General features: G+C 45.8%; 1 protein-coding gene across 4 annotated transcripts in view; it reads left to right on the forward strand.

Moving 5' to 3' along the window:
• The window catches only part of SRGAP2 (SLIT-ROBO Rho GTPase activating protein 2), a 130,393-nt gene extending 110,659 nt beyond the window's left edge, over positions 1–19,734 (forward strand). For 3 of the 4 annotated variants that reach the window (XM_033918028.1, XM_033918029.1, XM_033918027.1), the window contains 7 exons: positions 1,731–1,836; positions 5,430–5,642; positions 7,284–7,363; positions 7,487–7,667; positions 10,203–10,352; positions 12,884–13,223; positions 13,640–19,734. In XM_033918028.1, coding sequence (XP_033773919.1) covers positions 1,731–1,836; positions 5,430–5,642; positions 7,284–7,363; positions 7,487–7,667; positions 10,203–10,352; positions 12,884–13,223; positions 13,640–14,011 — 1,442 coding nt within the window. In that variant the 3' untranslated portion in view covers positions 14,012–19,734. The remainder of the gene's footprint in view (positions 1–1,730; positions 1,837–5,429; positions 5,643–7,283; positions 7,364–7,486; positions 7,668–10,202; positions 10,353–12,883; positions 13,224–13,639) is intronic. The other variant, XM_033918030.1, reaches the window with a different exon arrangement.
• The last annotated feature ends 242 nt before the right edge of the window (positions 19,735–19,976 follow it).

Here is a 19,976-nt window from a genome sequence, read left to right on the forward strand (position 1 = left end):
GAACTGTGAGAGGGGGAAAAACTTCCCCCGGGATTTGCCTACCCCCCCCACACACACACACACTGACTCAGGCTTCTATGTCCATCCTGTAGACCAGTGTTCTTCAATCTTTTTACACCTATGGACCGGCAGAAATAAAAGAATTATTTTGTGGACCGGCATCGGTCCGCAGACCGGCGGTTGAAGAACACTGGGGCAAGTCGTGGGCCAGACCCCGCCCATCTCCACCCCAGACCCCGCCCCCATAGTCCTAATTGTAACACTATTTTTTTCCATTCATATATACACACAATATAATCTTATTAACAACGCATCGATCGCACCGCGGACCGGCAGTTGAAGAACACAGTTTTGGGCCCGATGCACATGCCGGCCCTGTGGACCAGCAGGAAATTTCTGTGGACCGGCACCAGTGGTTGAAGAACACTGTTGTAGACCATCCGTTAACTCTCTGGTCATCCCCTCAGGTGTTATCTTGTAGATGCCCCCTTCCCCCCCCACCAAAAACAAAGCCTCTCATCCTCCTCCCTCTCTGCAAATTTAGGTAACGCATTTGCCAGGTAAAACAATCTCATTGAAGGGCCCCATTTTTCATTCAGACTCTGAAATGGTGCGGTGGCCGTGTTAGTCCATAAAAAAATATTGTAGTCAATACATTTTATGATTAGCTTTTGAAGGTCACCCCTTAACCCCTTTTTCAGATCAGAAGAAGGTGTTGCCTTCGAAAGCTAATCAAATAATGCTTGAAATGCCTGTCGTAAACTGCTTTGAGTTTGATTGTATAACTACAAGTCCCAACCCCTTTCGCCGATGTCATAATGCCTCATTCCACCAATAAGAGCCAACCTCATCAGTGATGTCACAATGGCTTCATTGTTCTATACTTGGCTCACTTCTGATACTCTATTGGAGGAGAGTGTGGCAAAGTGGTTAAAGCTACCGCCTCAGCTCCATGAGGTTGTAGGTTCAAACCCCACCCTGCTCCTTATGACCCTGGGCAAGTCACTTAATCCCCCCATTGCCCCAGGCACATTAGATAGATTGTGAGCCCACCAGAACAGAGAGGAAAATGCTTGAAGAACCTGTATGTAAACCGCTTTGAGTGTGGTTGTATAATTAAAAAAGGTCCCACTTCCTTTCCCCTTAAGTTAGTCCAATATAAAAGGTATCAATCACCTTATTTTCATATATTACTTTCTGTAATTGCTGGGTAGACATTGAAGTTTGGGTTTTATCAAAACATTAAAAAAATGCACATTTCTTCTCCCCTGGGAAAGCAGATGGTCTGCGCATGCGTCAGGATCGCAAACTCGCAATCCGTGCGGTCCTCCGATTGCCCTAATTTGAATTTGTTCGCTTTGTGAATCGATCGCCCCTTAGCTAGTTATACATCCCTGAGAATGGGATAAACTCGGCTTAAAGAGAAAGCCAAAATTTACTGGAGTCTTTGACATTACACCAGAAATGAAATTGGGCAAAGGATTTGGCTTTAGGCTCTTTGTTTCCCTAAGATCATGTTTACAATGTTTCTGTTCTTGCACCTTACGTGCAAAGACAAACAGTGCAGCAGCACCCTTCCCACTCTCACCCTTCCTCTGCTGGGGTCTAAGGGCAGAGATACTCCAGCAGTACGCAGGGACTGAAGGATGCTGGGAATTCCAGAGACACGCGGGACGCAGGGAGCTGGAACCAGTGGTGTGTCTGAGGTGTTTGTCTCCTTTTCCTTCTAGGCACAGATAACATGCAGGAGCGGGCTATGCACATCCGGAAGGTGCTGCTGAACCTACCCGAAGCCACACTGATAGTGACACGATACCTCTTCGCCTTCCTCAGTCAGTGAGTGCTTGTCTCATTTGAGAGAGGAGGTGCTGGGGAGGTCCCAATAAGGGCCAAGTTCAGTAAAGGAAGCTCAATTCTGTAACAGCAATATTGCACATTTGGGACTAGCACAAGTCCACATTTTGGTGTCTAACTCTCTGCGCTAGGACTTAAGTCAACGGCTGGTGTAAATAGTTAGTATTCTATAACTTAGTGAATAATTGTTTGGCATGCCCTTGACCCTCCTGTGCCCCTCCCCCTTGCATTTCTACGCCATAGCAATTAGGCACAATAGGCCTGATTCTTGAAAACATGTGTCCTACTGCCGTTAGGCAGCCAACCAGGACGCTTTTTTTTTAAACCTCCTCAAGGCAGGACACCCAGATTGTAGGCCTCTGGAGTTCGTAGCGACTCTTAAGCATGCCATGACCCAGCAGTGGCCTTGGGGCGGGCTTAAGCGTCAGTACGCGGCTCCGGAGACAGGAGACAGACGCCTGAAATGTAGGCCTCTGTCCGGGAGTGTAGGCACGATTCTGCATAGGACACGACGTATGATCTACACGCGATTAGCGCACGCCGATACCAGCATCCTATACAGAATCAGGCCCAATGTGACCGGTATTTAGATTGCAGAAGTTAGCCAGGCCGAGCCGAGATATTAAACGCCAGGTCGTTTCCGGTGACCGGCAACAAATACCCAGTTTGTGGCCGCCATAAACTTAGCCAGCTAAGTCGAAATTCGGTGCTGGCCAGCGAAGTTTAGTGGCCAGAGATAGACCCAACTACTTAGGCGGCCTGATTTGGTCACTAAATTTAGCCGTCTAGCGCAGGAGTGTCCAATGTCGGTCCTCGAGGGCCGCAATCCAGTCGGGTTTTCAGGATTTCCCCAATGAATATGTATGAGATCTATTAGCATACAATGAAAGCAGTGCATGCAAATAGATCTCATCCATATTCATTGGGGAAATCCTGAAAACCCGACTGGATTGCGGCCCTCGAGGACCGACATTGGACACCCCTGCACTAAGCACTAATATTGAGTGGCCATCTCATCCTTAATTTTAGCGCTTAGCTTAGCGTGATTTAACTGGCCAGGAGCCGTTTCTGGATATCGGGTGAAATGTGCTGGATATCGGGTGAAATGTCTACAGATTAGGTGCGTGAATTATTTATACACGTAAATCAAAATTAATGCCTAGTTGCTGCCAAGAGCTAATTTATCCCCCCCCCCCCCCAGCGCAATGAATGTGTGAGCATTGGAGCAGCTCAGAGCGTTCAGCATGCCGGCTAGGGCTAAAACCCACTTGCGTGGTTTTGTAAAAGTGGGGGAGGGGTTAATTGGGTGAGCCCTAAATAGAATTTGGGGTAATTCTAATTTGAATAAGACTCTCCTGCCCCCCAGCCCAGTCAGAGGATGCAGATGCACCTCTGGCAGGAGCAGATTTGGGGTTTCTCTACCTGTGTTTCCTTCTTGTGTTTAGCAGTCTAAAATGCAAATGTGACATCCAGAGCCTGAACTGAGCTGCCAGACAAAAGCTAGACAGAGCACAGGGCATTTTGCATGAGTCATATTTAGGCCTTCAAAGCCTCAGAGGAAGAGAGAGAGACTGTGAGGTTTCTCATTACCTCCCACTGTCTCCCAGACGCTGACACTCCAGTGATAAAACACTGGTTAAAGACAGAGGCATCTTTCAGCGTCTCTCAGGGATATCCAGCCACCCACCCATATGGGGCAGAGGAAGTGCCGCCCTGATAGAAAGCAGATAAATAAGATGAAAGGGGGGGGGGTCTAGGGCTATTCTCTCAAGGAGGGGTGCAAGGGGTTTGCAACGCTTCCTGTCCCAGTGATGCCTGATCAGTTCTTTTTTGTGAATTAAGAACATAAGAATAGCCTTACTGGGTCTAGCCCAGTATCCTGTTTCCACAGGGCCTAATCCAGGTCACAAGTACCTGGCGAAAACCCAAATAGCAGCAACATTTCAGAATCCCCAAATTCTAACAATCCCAGGGCAAGCAGTGGCTTCCCCCATGTCTGTTTCAATAGCAGACTATGGACTTTTCCTCCAGGAACTTGACTGCCGAATAAACTTTTCTAAACCTAGCTACATTAACTGCTTTTATCACTCGCTCCAGTAATAAGTTCCAAAGTTTAACTAAGCATTAAGTAAATAAATATTTTGGGGGTCATTGGAATGGTTCTATGAGGTTCCCCTATAGGTCTGCTCTCCAAATGGGATATTGCAACTGATTTGGGGGCATGATTTTGTGTGATGTATCTTCATAGGCACCGGAGGTGACAATACCAGTCTCCGGACCTACACTGGTTATTAGTTACAGGGGAGAACAGGGTAGGGGTGAGAGGGAGGGATCAGAACAATGATGGTGCTGGTTTTAATTTTCAGATTCTGGCGGGTGTTAAGTTATAGATCCAGGTTTTTTATCTTTTGTTCCAGTGCAATGTTGGGTTTTCCCCTTGATCACGAATACAAATTGTTTAAATTTGAGTAAAAAAATATTTTCCCCTGTTTTAAATGTGCTACTGTGTAACCAGTTGATGTTCCCTCTAGTCGTTGAACTTTTTCAGAGAAAACTGTTGGATCACATTGACCTGTTCCTCTGTATTCATAGACCTCTACCAAGTTTCAAGTTTCTTAAAAATTTCTTATACCGCCTAATCAGGCTTCTAGGTGGTTTACAATACTAATAATACAAAGCATAGATACAGTAAAAGTTAACAAAGATGGACAATACTAGGGAATGTTAGAACAACAAATTGCTTGACTTACGGACATACACCAGAGATAAGGAGATGGTGAAGAACTACAATATTTGCAAAAAGAACAGAGAAGGGAAGAACGATAGGGAGGGTAAAATCAGAAGAGGATAGTTTTGTCCTTAGAAGGGCAGTTTTTATGGTGACGGGACTAAAGCGCGTCAGACAATCTCGCTTGGACAAATGCGCGCCGGATTAAAAGTTAAATTTAAAGCGCTCCGAGGGGGGGTGTGGGAGGGGGAACCCTCCCACTTTACTTACAAGTGTTGGTGCTGCCGTGGAAGTGGGGAGAAACCCCCCTCCCCACTTAGAGAGGAAACTAATTTTTCCCTTAAACAGAGAAAAATTACACTTTCCTCTGTAATGGGGGGGGGGGGGGGGTTCTCCCCAAACTCCCCAAAGGCAGCGTCAACACTTCTAAGTAAACTGTGGGAGGGTTCCCCCACATCTCTCCCCTCGGAGCGCTTTAAATTTAACTTTTAATCCGGTGTGCATTTGTCCCACGCTCTTTCATCTATGCACTGTTTTTATTCAAAAGCATCCTGAAAAACCCAAACCTCTTTAACCTTTCATTATACTAGACCAGGGGGAGGCATTTCCAGTCCTCGAGAGCCGGAGCCAGGTCAGGTTTTCAGGATAGCCACAATGAATATGTATGAGATGGATATGCATGCATTGCCTCCTTGAGATGCAAATCTATCTCATGCATATTTATTGTGGATATCCTGAAAATCTGACCTGGCTCCGGCTCTCGAGGACCGGAATTGCCTACCCCTGGACTAGAGCCACTCCATTCCTGAATCATTTTGTAAAACCTGTGCTTCCATGTTTTCCACAGCCTGTCTCAATTCAGTGAGGAGAATAAGATGGATCCCTACAACCTGGCCATCTGCTTTGGCCCCACCTTGATGGCGGTTCCCGAGGGCCACGACCAGGTGTCCTGCCAGGCTCACGTAAATGAACTTATCAAGACCATCATTATCCAACATGAGAGCGTCTTCCCAGGAGCCAAGGAGCTGGCGGGGCCAGTGTACAGCACAGAGGATTACTGGTGCGTATCATGAGGGGAAAATTTGGGTTTAGCTCGCATCTTTTCGTTAGAAGCTCATTGTGAGTTACGTTCAGGTACACTAGGTATTTTCTTGTTCTAGAAAGGCTTACAATCTAAGGCAATGGCTCCCTGTCCTGGAGGACCACCAGCCAGTCGGATTTTGGGGATAGCCCTAATGAATATGCATGGGAGAGATTTGCATATAATGGAGAATGAAAGTCATGCATATCTGCCTCATTCATATTCATTAGGGTTATCCTATAAAACCTGACTGGCTGGTGGTCCTCCAGGACAGGGTTGAGAACCACAGATCTAAGGGGTTGATTCAGACCATGGGCATAAGTGGCAGACTGAACTAACCCCAAATATTCAATGTTGGGACATGCGGGGCTCCTGGCATTGAATATCAGGGTACACCCACCAACCAGAAATTAATCGGGGTCCATTTCAGCCCCTAAGAACATAAGAATAGCCCTACTGGGTCAGACCAACGGTCCATCAAGCCCAGTAGCCCGTTCTCACGGTGACCAATCCAGGTCCCTAGTGCCTGGCCAAAACCCAAGGAGTAGCAACATTCCATGCTACTGATCCATGGCTTCCCCCATGTCTTTCTCAATCACAGACTATGGACTTTTCCTCCAGGAACATGTCCAAACCTTTCTTAAAACCAGCTACGCAATCCACTCTTACCACATCCTCTGGCAACGCATTCCAGAGCTTAACTATTCTCTGAGTGAAAAAATATTTCCTCCCATTGGTTTTAAAAGTATTTCCCTGTAACTTCATCGAGTGTCCCCTAGTCTTTGTAATTTTTGACGGAGTGAAAAATCGATCCACTTGTACCCGTTCTACTCTGCTCAGGATTTTGTAGACTTCAATCCTATCTTCCCCTCAGCCATCTCTTTTCCAAGCCGAAGAGCCCTAACCTTTTTAGGCTTTCCTCATACGAGAGGAGTTCCATCCCCTTTACCATCTTGGTCGCTCTTCTTTGAACCTTTTCTAGCGCCAATATATCTTTCATGAGATAAGGAGACCAGAATTGAACCCAGTACTCTAGGTGAGGTCGCACCGTGGAGCGATACAGGGGCATTATAGCATCCTTAGTCATGTTAACTATTTCTTTTTTTAAAATTCCAAGCATCCTGTTTGTTTTTTGACTGCCGCCGCACATTGGGTGGAAGGTTTCATCGTATTGTCTACGATGACACCCAGATCCATTTCTTGGTTGCTAACCCCCAAGGTGGACCCTAGTTTCTGGTAATTATGATTCGGGTTATTCTTCCCAATGTGCATCACTTTGCATTTGTCCACATTAAATTTCATCTGTCACGTGCTGTTTATTTTTTGTTTCATTTCTGTTCTGCTTTTGTGGGCAGTATTGCACTTCAACCCATTGCCCACAATTGAAGGGAAATATGGTTAGGATTGCTTTTCCCTGTTTCAGTGACACTTTTCCATTCTGGCTAAGTCCTTCTGCAATTTCTGTCTGATTCTCTTCTAAGTGCTTTGAATATTTTTGTGTCTTCTGTAAATCTGCTCAGTTCACACATTGTTCCCTTTACCAGATTGTTAGTGACTAGCTTAAGTGATTCCAGACCCCTGTGGCACCCCACCACTTACCTCTCTTGTTTCTATGGGCAGTGACAGCACTCATGGGGAGTTGGCATCGGTGGAGGATTCTTCTCAGGACATTTTAGTAGAACCTCATACCAGTGAGGATGGTAAGTATCATGTGAGCAGCTTGTGCCAGTAGGAGCCCATTTTCCAGCTGGCATAGTTCTGGGGATTGGAACTCCCTTTTACTTGCTAAGAAGCTAAGCTGAGGCTCCCTCTTTCTCCTTCAGAGTGTGACCCCATCGAAGCCATTGCCAAGTTTGATTACACTGGCCGCTCAGCCCGGGAACTGTCCTTTAAGAAGGGAGCTTCACTTCTGCTCTGTCACAGGGCTTCCGATGAGTGGTGGGAAGGCCGGCACAATGGCGTGGATGGACTCATCCCACATCAGTATATTGTCGTCCAAGATTTGTAAGTTACCACTGAGCATGGTGTGTGGGAGCTGTAGTGTAACAGGGTAATTTTACAAACGAGGGTATAGAGAAGCCCTGTGTATGCAGAGAATGACTGTAGCAGGTTTCCCAGTCCCGACGCATCTGTGTAGAAAGAACTGACGTTTCAGCCATCGTGGTTCTTTCTACACAGACCCGGAAACCTTGCTCCTGCCCGTGCTGATACATGCTGGAGCACCAGGCTATAAGGGGGATTTAAAAAGGTATGGGGGAGGGGTGTTTTTAAAAGGTACGACGGACCGGGGCAGGGTTTAAAAAGGTACTGGGGGATGTTAAAAATTTGTATCTTCGCTGCATAAGATGTACCGACATCTCCACCCACTTTTGGGTGGAATAAAGTGCGTCTTATGGAGCGAAAAATACGGTATTTTAAAAAAAGATTGTTTTAATGCAAGATTTAAATGTTTCATAGTTATTCAGATTGACTATTTTTCCTGGTAAAGCATTCCAAAGTTTGGCTGCTTGATAGGAAGATTGAAAAGAGAAAAGTTCTTGCTGGATTTTATACTCTTGCATCTTAATTGATTTTGAACACAAGAGTTTAATCAAGTTAATTTATATATAAAGGGGCCATTCTTTGAATTATCTTAAAGCAGGAAACGGAGCAGTCCAAACACAAACATACTATGGAAACTACAATGTTCTTGACTTTCCTTTTATTTCTTGCAAAAATCTTCAAACAATTTAAAAAATTTATCCACCTTGATTACATTGGCATTCAACGGACCCAAACATCTCTATCATATCTCCCGTCTCTCGCTTTTCCTCCAAAGTAGGCAGATTGGATCATATTGATTAGGGTTATCCTAAGAAACCTGACTGGCTGGTGGTCCTCCAGGACAGGGTTGAGAACCACTGATCTAAGGGGTTGATTCATACCATGAGCGTCCCCATACACCTTATCATGAAGACCACACACCATTTTAGTAGCCTTCCTCTGGACTGACTCCATCCTTTTTATATCTTTTTGAAGGTGCTCCAGAATTGTACACAATATTCTAAATGAGGTCTCACCGGAGTCTTATACAGAGGCATCAATACCTCCTTTTTCCTACTGGCCATACCTCTCCCTATGTAACCTAGCATCCTTCTAGCTTTGGCCATCGCCTTTTCAACCTGTTTGGCCACCTTAAGATCATCACATCCAATCACACCCAAGTCCCGCTCTTCTGTCGTGCACATAAGTTCTTCACCCCCTAAGCTGTACCGTTCTCTTGGGTTTTTGCAGCCCAAATGTATGACCTTGCATTTCTTAGCATTAAATCTTAGCTGCCAAATTTCAGACCATTCCTCAAGTCCTTCCTCATGCTTTCCATACCTTCAGGGGTATCTACTCTATTGCAGATTTTGGTGGTATCCACAAAGAGGCAAATCTTACCAGCCAACCCTTCAGCATTATCGCTTACAAAAATGTTAAAAGAATAGACCCAAGAACCGAACACACCACTGGTAGCATCCCTTTCCTCAAAGTGAACACAATTGACCAGTAATCTCTGTCACCTTCTATTCAACCAGTTTCTGACCTATTCTGTCACTTTGGGGCCCATACACAGAACAGAAATATTTGTTAAGGAATTCAACCTTATCTTTATCAGCTTCTACATATTTTTCCCCTTCACCTTTGAGTCTCAAAATGCCACTTTTGCACCTCCTCCTATCACTAATATACTCAAAAAAATGTCTTGTCCCTTCATTTTACCATGTTGCCTATTTTTTCTTCCATTTGCATCTTTGCTTTCCTGACTACTTGAACAGCCTCTCTTAACTTTTCCAGATATTTTTGCCTGTCTTCCTCTTTCTGCAATCTTCTGTAGTTTATGAAAGCTAACCTCTTTTTCCTTACCTTCTCAGCTACTACTTTTGAGAACCAAAATGTCCTTTTTTTCCACTTACTTTTACTTCCTTTCGTTACAAAATGGTTTGTTGCCTTATCCTTTCAGTTATGCTCACCGCATTTCCACTCCTTCCAGACGTTCCCACCCAGACAACAATTCTTGACGTAAACCCCCATCCGGACAAAGTTAGTTGTGACATCACTGCTGAGGTTGGCTGTTAGGCATTGGTGGAATGAGGCATTATGACATCACAATCTCAGCTCTGGAATGTTGCTACTCTTTGGGTTTCTACCTGGTACTTGGGACCTGGGTTGGCCACTGGTGGAAATTGGATGCTGGGCTTGATGGACCTTCAGTCTGGCCCCGTATGGCTATTCTTACATTCTTATGTTCTTACTTCCTTTAATTATGCCATAACTTTTGATTTCTATATTCATGACCTGTACACCATATCTTAAAGTTAAATGGTAATCTATCCTGTGCCAACTCTGTGAGAATGGGAGATAGGCTTTCGCGTATTAGAGGCACTTTTTTAAATTTGTAAGATTCTGCTTTTTATTTAAATATAGCTGAGAACTGGGGACAAGTTTTCTGGACAGAGATGCTGGTGACTGTAGCGTCTGGGGATATTAATGGCCTTTTATCCGGCTCCTCTGCAGGGATGAAAGCTTCCTGGAGCGATCAAGCCCCAAGTCCGAGCTTGAGGTCCCTCCGGAGCCACCACTCGAAGCCAAAGTCATCAGCAGAGCCAGCACAGGCTGTCCAAGTGGAGGTCACGTGGCCGACATTTACCTGGCCAGCATTAACAAGTAAGAATGCCTGGGTGGCTGGGGTTAATCGGACTCTGTGGCCCAGGGTCTCCGTATTGTGATGTGCGAGTAAGTTTGGCAGTTTACCCCAGAGTCAGAGCCTTTAAAACCTTTTTACTGCTTGCTTTGAACTTCATATAGTGACGTCATAGTTTGTCAAAACCGTGTGCTTAGCAATGATTCAGTTTGTCGTGAAGGGTAATTTTAATAAGTACAGGATGCTATGTTTCTGTGTGCCTATACCTGGGAAATGCTCTGCACCCTTCCACCCCCTCGTAACGTTATTTCTGCCTAAGCTGCACTGGCTACGGGTGCACCACAGGACCAAATTCAGATTTGCTTGTATCATTTTTTTTAAAATGAAGAATAGAAGGTTCCCCCAATCGCGGGAATTCACCGGGGAGACAGTCCCCAACTTTTTAACCGTCAAATAAATCTAAAAACTGAAACCTCCTTATTTATTTGACGGTTAAAAGGTTGGGAACTGTCTCCCCGGTGATTTCCCGCGATTGAGGGAGTTCAGGTTTATCCTTCCCCACTTCCGGATATTGTGTATCATTTTAAAGGCACTGGCTGGCCAGTGTTCACCATCGTTCACTGAAAACTGTCATCGACTTCACAACACAGGCTCCATTCAAATATGTCAAATATAAAAGACATCAGAAACGCACCTTTCAATACCTGGGAGCTAAAATCTGGAATGATCTCCCAATGGAAATTAAAACTCTACCCACTTACAGTTGAGTTCACAAATTGAAACCTTCTTCTTTGAGAAATGGGCTTCTCTTCATCCATAATGCTTAGTTTCAAGTTTATTTAGGTCTTGATATACTACTTTTATGTGCAAAGTATTAAAAATATATACACTTCTCCCTCCACATTCGCGCTGATAGGGGATTAACAGACCTGCGAATACAAGAAAACCACGAATAACTTTTTCATATGTTCATGGTTTTCTGTAAAAAACCCTCGAGAATAGGATAAAACCATGAATAACGTATGATAAATTTATTCTCCTCCTCCCCCTGCCTGCCTGGGTCTCTCCTTAACCCTGGCTCCGTCTACAGAGCAGGGGAGAGAGAGAAGCCAACTCCCATCGCGTTGCCAACTCCTTTTGCATCGCCAACTCCCATCCCATTGTGTCGCTCCAACCCCTCCCACCCCACCAAGCCACAGCTCTGACCTCCAGGTCCCCCTCGCGCCCGGCCCATCTCCTCTCCTCAGAGCCGCCGTCCCAAATTCTCATTAGCATTCCAGTGGCGCTCATGTGACGGTCTCGGCCAACAGGAGCTCCTGGGGGGCGGCCGCGGGTCCCAGCGGAGATGATGGCCATGGATGATGTAATTTGGGGGGGAGGAGCCAGAAAGCGAAAAAAACACAAATAATCGAACTCGTGAGTGCAGAAACACAAATACAGAGGGGAACAAAGTCACAATAACAGTACAGACTCTATCTATCAACTCTGTAAGCTCCCTAGGAATGCCCAGGTCAACTGTTTTTGAAAACCGCCTAGAACTGAAAGGTATTGGCGAGATAGAAAACACTAATATAATATAAGATATTTAAGGGCAAATGGGGAGGGTCTGTTGCTTAAAATAACAGAAAGGAGAGGCGAAATACAAAAGGAGTAAAGGGAATCTTTAATGCTAGGCCTATAATTTTTTCTTCTTACTCATCCTTTGTGAAATTTTGGTTTTCTTTTTGTAAACCACTTTGAACGCAGCAGAAGATACTGCAGTATATAAGACACCATTAGCATCAGCATATAGAGCCCTCTCTTAGAGACATACAAGGCGGTTACAGTTTTTTCTGTCAGATACTCTAAGCCCATCCCCCTCCTCTTCTCCCAGTGTGACCTCTGACCTGGCGTTCTGTCACTCCCCTGAGAATCCATAGCTAAAGATACAGAGGGGTTGCTATTTAGCCGGCGGTGGTGAGCGTTTTGGGGTTGTTTTTTTTTAAACTACCACCAGCGTTATTCCCGGATTTTCAAGACCGGACCATATTGCGCATTCAACTGCCTACGCGACGCCGCATAACAACCGGACTGACTTTTACGCAGTCCAATTTAACCACTAAACTTAGGTGGTTGAACGCACAACCGCATTAGTGCCGACTCCGCTGCTGGCTCGCCCTCAGAATAGCTGGCTTCGAGTTTAGCGGTCTGTGGTGGTATTCAGTACAAGTAACCAGTTAAGTGCCACTGAGTAGATCGGCAGGTAGCCTGCACAAGCGATTGAACCAGCCCGGAGCCATTTCTGGCCAAATAAATCACTTTGAATATTGACTCCAGCGTGGTAGGAGCTGGAGATGCAGGGTTCCATGCCTGCCACTGCCTCGCTGGGTCTCCTCGCCTGCTCAAGCACTTTCTAGAACCTGGATGTGTTGTCACACCTGTGGGAAGGTGTGACCAGAGTAGTGTTTTGAGGGGCTTTTGTTGTTTTTTTAACAAACACCTCTATAACTGGGAGATTGTCCCTAGAGTTCCTCTGTCACCTGATAATGTTTTGGTTTATTTTGTGCTTTTAAAGGCAGCGGAAAAAGCCAGAGTCTGGCAGCATTAGAAGAACATTCCGGCAAAGTGACGGCCAGTCTGTTGCACCTGGAGCGGCCAGCCCCTGTGGCGAACCAGCCTCGTCAGGAGCAGAGTCCAGTTCACGGCCTTCGTCTCAACCAAACATGAGCCACACTCTGCCCAAGGATGTGATAGACAGGTGCTCAGTGGGAGGCCATGGGGGTCCCAACGCCATTTCCAGACACTCGTCAATGAAGAACCGGGTGGAGAATGCTCAGATCCGGAGGACAATGGCAGCAGCACGGTCCAAGAGCTTCAATAACCATCGGCCCATGGAGGTGGAAGATTTGGCACAGGTATCGGACCGGCTGCTCTGAGAGGGTTTAGCCAGATGCTCAGGTTTGGGAGGGGGGGTCTGAGCCCAAAGTGGGTGCGTATAAAATTGTCTCCCCCCTCTTCCCTGTTCTCTATGCCCTACCCCAAGACCCTCTGTTCAAATTGTTAATAGCTAAGTTGAGGGTATGCCCAAGCTCCGCCAGTTGAATTGGTCCTCCTCTGCTGGCCAAAATTTGGTGGCACTTTCCATGGGTCACCACTGTGCCAGCTCCCATCCACACATTCTCAGTTTGTGCACATATGTGAAAACTGAGCATGTACCGTGTGGGAGGAGGAGGAGGAGGAGGAGAGGGCAGTATGGTGACAACCCATGGTAAGTGCCAAAATGTGGGGGTTTGCGGAAACCCACTGATTTCTTGTATCTTCTCTGTTTCAGGATGTGGATGTGTCTGTTAATTCTACACTAAATGAACTGAGACAGCTAGAAAGGCAGAGCAACGTGAAACACACACCCGATGTTGTCCTCGACACGCTGGAGCCCTTGAAAACCTCACCGGTTCTGGCCTCTGGCTCAGAGCCCTCCAGTCCTCTCCACTCCCAGGTGCTGAGGGACTCGGACCCTGCTTTCCAGCGCAGCACCATCGTCACCGGAGACCTCCCTTGTGCTTTCAGGCCAGCCAAAACTGTCAAGATGGCCACCCAAGTCCGTCCCCCGGCCACAAAGCCGAAGCCACCTGTTTTCCCTAAGACAAACCCCAGCGGCTCTTCGGCTCCTCAGTCAGCTCCTGACAAGTCCTGCCCAGTCTGAGGGAAGGGCTTGGAGGAGGCTGTGCTGGGATGACAAGAGTCATACTGTGGACAGTTTGGTATTCGGAATGGCTGAGCCGAGGCTTTGTCCTCCTGTACTGTCTGCAATCTCAGGGTTCGGCCGTGAGCGACAGGGAAAAATCACCCACAGGCCGTGGGATCCTGCGGCAGCATTTGGGGGGAGAAATGCTTCATTCCGAGCGACTAGAAGCCGCTCTCAGGACTTAACTCATTATTTAACCACAAGGGAGACAAGAACTTTGCCAATCAGCTGGTGCCACTGGTTCTCAGGAGAAGCCCCCATGCGTCTTTGTGTAATATTATACTTATTTAATGAGTGTGCCAGGGAGACCCTGAAGAAGGGGAGGGGAGGTGATATTTTGCACTATCCCTACCTAGGCCTTCTCTGCTTTGTCAGTCTGACGCCTTCCATGTGATTTTGTTCTTAACATTGGCCTTAAACATCCCAATTGCAGAGAGAGCCATGTGCTGCTGTAACCACCTCTTAGACTCTCTCTGAGACTGTATGTGTTGAGGGGGGGTCACAGACTGAGGAAGAGACTTAGTGTCTGTTGGTGAAGACAAACTGGAAGGGGGAGAGAGAGAGAGACACACACGGTTTGTTTTTTATAATTTTATTTTCCTGTGGACACACTTCATCTTCTCACACTGTACAGATGTATGTCTTTTCTGTGTTGAATTGTTTCTTAACTGGTGCAAGCGACCTCACCCCAAGGGGAAAAGGAAACTTACCTGTTTCTCATGGGTTAGAGGAGCTCAGGGAAGGGGCTTCAAAGTAGTTGGGGGGAGGGAGGGGGGTATGTGTAGTTTCTGCCTTCTTTCTTGATACCGAGGGGCAGCAGAGGCTGGGATACCAGTGATCATGTGGCCGCTGGGTGGTCATAAAACTTTCCTGGGGCTACAAATTTGCAACAGCAAAACAACCACTAAGCCTTAGAGATAATGTGGCAGGAACTGAGTGGTCAACAGGCTCCGGGTCTCATGAGCAAATGAGCAGATGACCATCAGACTTCAGAGCGTGGAGAGGAAATGGTTAAGGACTCAGTTGCCCACTGGAGCAGTAGAAGAACTGGAACCTTCCTTTGGCAGTTGGGCAGTGCTGTGTGTTAGAGAAAGATCAGTTAATTATCTGCCTTCGTTTGCATAATTTCCTTATCCTGAAGGATGCTGCCAGGTTTGTTGCTCACCAGCTCATCATTGGAACTCGAGAGTTTTCCGTTAAGAAGTCTCCAAGTGCTCAGCTGGGCTCTTCTGTCTACAGTTTTGTATTTTGCCTTTTCGTTAGTGGTTTACCTTGTCCAGGGCAGCGTTTGGATGGATCTGTTCTCCGACAGTTCTTCGACTGCCCACAGTCCTGGAACTGGGACTTTGCCCCTTAAGTTCTTCCTTTGGGATGCTCCCAAGTTGTTTGTAGAGAGTTTTGTAACGCAGGTGAAACATTTTGGGGACGATTCTATATCTGGGTGCCACAACGTTACGTGAGCTAATCTGGAAGAGCAGTCACATGCTAAGTGTTCTTCTGGAAAGGCGGCATCAAAATGCCTACGAGTAGATGTGTAACCGGTTACACCAAGTCTTTGACTGGTCTAAATGCATCGTGCGCATGAACTTGCAGTATTCTAAATGTTAGACCTGTCCAGGCCTCTCCCCGGAAGCACCCCCTCCCTTTTATGTACGAAGGGCCATAATCTATAAATGACGCCTCAATTGTGGCCGCCTAGCAACACCTAAGTTCAGGAACTGCGCCAAACTGAATTCTTTTAATTGGCTTAATCGGCGTGGTACTTGACCACATCGGTTATCAGCCAATCCCAAAAAAACATTAAGCAATAAGAGTTCGGCACTGAACTCTTAGACACCTAAGTGGCGGCGCCCTTCCACGCCTAACCCGCCTATGTTAAAAAGTAGGTGTGGTTGTGGGCAGAGAATAGGCGTGGCACCGCCAAATTAGGTGAGTGAAAAGCTGGCCTAATGGAGCGGCGGTTGATTGACAGCTGCCCCAAGTGGCGCCTACAGTGTCGGGGCCCTAAGGGTGAATTCGGTAAATGGGGCTGAAATTTGGGCCCCCAAGGAAATGAGGACGTAGCGTGTAGTGCTGAGATCCGTGCCCAAATACAAGGATTTACGTTAGCTGAAAGCTGCTGTAAGTCCTCAGGCCGTAAATTAGGCGCAGATCTACCGTGCTCTTTACCAGATCCAAAAGTGGGCGTGGCCTTGAGATCTGTGCGTAAACATTTACCCGTGCAGTTTGCACCAGTAATTGTTAGTGCCAAATTATTGCTGCTAATTGGCTCATTTAATTAAATCTGTGTGTGTAATTTTGAGTGCGCACTCTGCTGAGTGTTTCTGTTGCATAAGTTGGTGCATTCTTTACATGTAAGTGAACAAGTGCCACATAAATTTAAGGGTTTTACATGCAGAAAATGGCCGTTATAAAATTCTCTGGTCGTATACTTGTGTAAACGCCGCCCTGGGAGGCAGTTTGGCCAGAGTGGGGGGATGGAGAGAGGAAAGTATACTTCATATTGCATAAAACACACGGGGACAGATCCAAGGAATGTAGTTGAAACGGAGAAAATGTGGCAGAAAGATTCAGAAATCTTCCCCATCGTTTTGGGTGCCATAGGCTTGATTAGAAAGAACTTCCAAGCGCACCTGGATAAGTTGCCTTTACGCGTTACCTCTTAGGATCTCCGGAGAGAAACTCTCTTTGGCTCAATGCAAGTTCTACGGAGAGCGTTCGCAATACATTTGAGAGTCTGAGATCAGATTGTACGTGCCCTGGTTTAGGATTGAGCCTCATTCCTGTCACGGTAGGCATAAATCTAAAAACCCACCCAACCACCTCTGGGGAACAGCAAAGGAGGCAAGCCCCAACCCCAGCGACAATAGATGAAAGCCTCGTTTGAAAGTTCGCCCCCAACTGAAAAGTTACGGTGACGGTTTAAACCGATTAAAAAAAGAGAGTTACGGTATCGGGGATCGCACAAATCAACACAATATACACCCATGGAATCTCGTGTAAATTGCTGAACAGTGAATATGCATGAGAGAGATCTGCATATAATGGAAGTGCCAGGCATGCAAATCTGCTCCATGTTATATTCATTAGGGTTAGCCTGAAAACCCGACTGGCCTGGGAGTCCTCCAGGACAGGGTTGGAAACCACTGTTCTAGAACTGCCATCGGGCATATGCACATATGTACGTCTTTGGAGCAGGTGACAATTTGTGCCAGGGTTTTGGAGGGGATTGTCACTTATGAAAGTCGCGTCACTATTTTAAAAAGATCAGCAGTCAAGTCTCGGCAATATCATAGGCTTTGAACAATCAAACATTTGGAATCGTTGGTCATTTATTGTCAATTTTATCACTTTTTTTTTTTTTTTTTAAATCTTATTTAAAACTTTAAAAAATGCTCCAAAAACCCAGAAATGCTTAGCTTAGTGATTTCACCATTCTTTGGTATCGCCCTCCTTCCAAGATATAAGTTTTGATGCAAAACATGGCCAGGGATGAAATCTTCCAGCTCTTAAAATAATTTTCAGAATCCTTTATCGTGTTCACTTCCTGTTCAGAAATGCAACGTTAAAGATGGCTTCATTCCAGCAGGGAGGGGGAAGATTTCATCCCCGAGTGGTGGTTTCCAATGAAATATGATATGTCAGATGTCTTGGCGTGATATTGAAGACTGGTGAAATCACTAAGCTAAATGGGGGATAAGTTGAAGGACAAAAAGGTTGCAGAGGTTTGGGGGAAAAAGTGATAAAATTGATCATAAATTACCAATAATTATGAATGTTTGGTCAGTCAGTGGCATTTTTGAGACTTGGCTAGTTATCTAATAGTCCCCCATAGATTATATTTGTGAAGGAGTAGCCTGAGAAGCAGGGAAGCTGGGTTCAAATCCCACTGCGGCTTTGTGACTTTGGACAAATCATTTTGCTGCCTCAGGTACAAACTTGGGGGCGTTTGATTAAAGCTTAACATGTGCTAAGTCCAGTTGCACACACGAAACCCGTAGGCATAAAATGAACCACTAAGCATTTTGCACACACTACTTCCGTTAGCATGCACTAGTCTTTAGTGCTAGGGTCCCTTAGCCTGTAAGCCTCCAGGGACAGAGAAATATCTCCACTACCCTGAGCTACTTCCGAGAAAGGCCTGAGCGAAATCAGTACAATTAAAGAAAGGGTGATATTTTGATTGTTTGAATCCGAACTGGCTGGAGTTGAGAGATTGGCTTTTGGATTTGCCATAAGTGTCCTAACAATGACTCCCTAGGGCCGTGGTCTTCACTCATTTTTAAGATGGGGGCCAATGAACTGAAGGAGAGCTGCCAAATGTCTTCCCATGCAATATGACGACGCTGCTGAGTAGCGCGTGCCAATGACATCCAGCTCACCTTCCGACTGTTTATTGAGCATATCCTCAAGGAGGTGGGCATTGTCCTTCACGCGTGTGGCTTTTCCTCCCAGCCACTTCCACCTTTTCTGTCCTGAACTTGGTTAGAGAGGCAGAGAGTGATGGAAAAATAACCAGAATGATGACGAGGGCCGCCCCCGAGGTCTCCGAGGGCCACGATTGACCCGCAGGCCATGCATCAAAGAACACTGCCCTGTGAGCATAATTATGTAGAGGAACTGAATACAGAGAACGTCATTTTATGCAGTTATAAAATTTCTGGAGTGGGAGAGTAATATTGCATAAAAATGGGCGCTTGTAGAAACGTGTGATATGCACAGAATGGATGCATATGTGTTGATGCCTCCCACAGGACACATGCATGGAACGGTTACTGCCTCACAGCAGCTGTAATGTTCTGTAGGAACTTTCAGTGAAGCTGGTTTCGAACGACACACAGATAACGTACTGTATATCTCATTTGTCATAAGTGTATCATGTGCCTTTCTGCCCCCCTCTCTGGCACTGAGCCTAGTCTCTGAGTGTGCTGCAAATTTCCAAATGAATGCTGAGGTTTGATGATAATTCTTATATCCAATCCCCTCCGCCCTGGGCAGAACATTGAAACACTGGACACTGCCTTCGCTACTTCCTGGTCTGCATAGTAATAGACAGTGTAGCACTTATGAACAGTAAATTAAGGTGACATTGCTGCCCAGTTTGACCTGTCCAGTGGTCATTTGCAACCAGACCTTGCAGGAGTAGCAGGGTGCCTGAGACTTAACCCAGCGGGTGTTGACAATTTCACCACACAGCAGCTAGAGCCACTCCAGGTTTTACTCTGTCTAGCTTCAAATGCTTGGGCTTTTGAAGGCTAAATAAAAAGGTTCAGATGGTCCTACTTCTCCAAGTAAAAGGCTTGGTCCAAACCATTACCCCATGCGGGGCTTCAGTAGTTCCTGAAATCTCAGTTCACCCAGCGTTCTTTAGCACAAGGCTTTGCAATACAATTTCAACTTCCAGGTCACTGGGACAGCTTCCCTCAGAATTTCTCCTGCCGTGTTTTGGTCATTCATAAGGAAATCATTGGATCTTCCAGGGGAAGTGCAACTAGGAATTTGAATACTTCACAATGTTTGTAATGTAACGTATGTGTAAAATTTAATGATATATTCTAAACAAAAGTGTTGAACTGGAATAATCTGTGTACACACATGTCAAAATGCTTTTTAGACCTGAACTCGGACAGATGTTGAAACAGAAAAATCAAGATTGCAAAATAAAATGATTTTTAGGTTCCTCTTGTTTGATATAAAGCCATTCTTGTTTCTATATGAGCACTTTAGCCAAGTTATGTAAGTACACGTTAAAAACACAGTTTCCCATTTTCCTCCCATGAATATGTTTCAAAATAAATCCAGTAGAGGTACAACATGGATGCTGGATGATAGCTGAAGAATTTGACAATGAAACTGCAGATTTGCTGTCAGCCGTCTAAAATCTAGCATTTCAATCATTTATGGAAGAAGATGAAAGAGATCT

The sequence above is a fragment of the Geotrypetes seraphini genome, chromosome 13, assembly GCF_902459505.1.
Source record: "Geotrypetes seraphini chromosome 13, aGeoSer1.1, whole genome shotgun sequence".
NCBI classification, from domain to species: domain Eukaryota; kingdom Metazoa; phylum Chordata; class Amphibia; order Gymnophiona; family Dermophiidae; genus Geotrypetes; species Geotrypetes seraphini.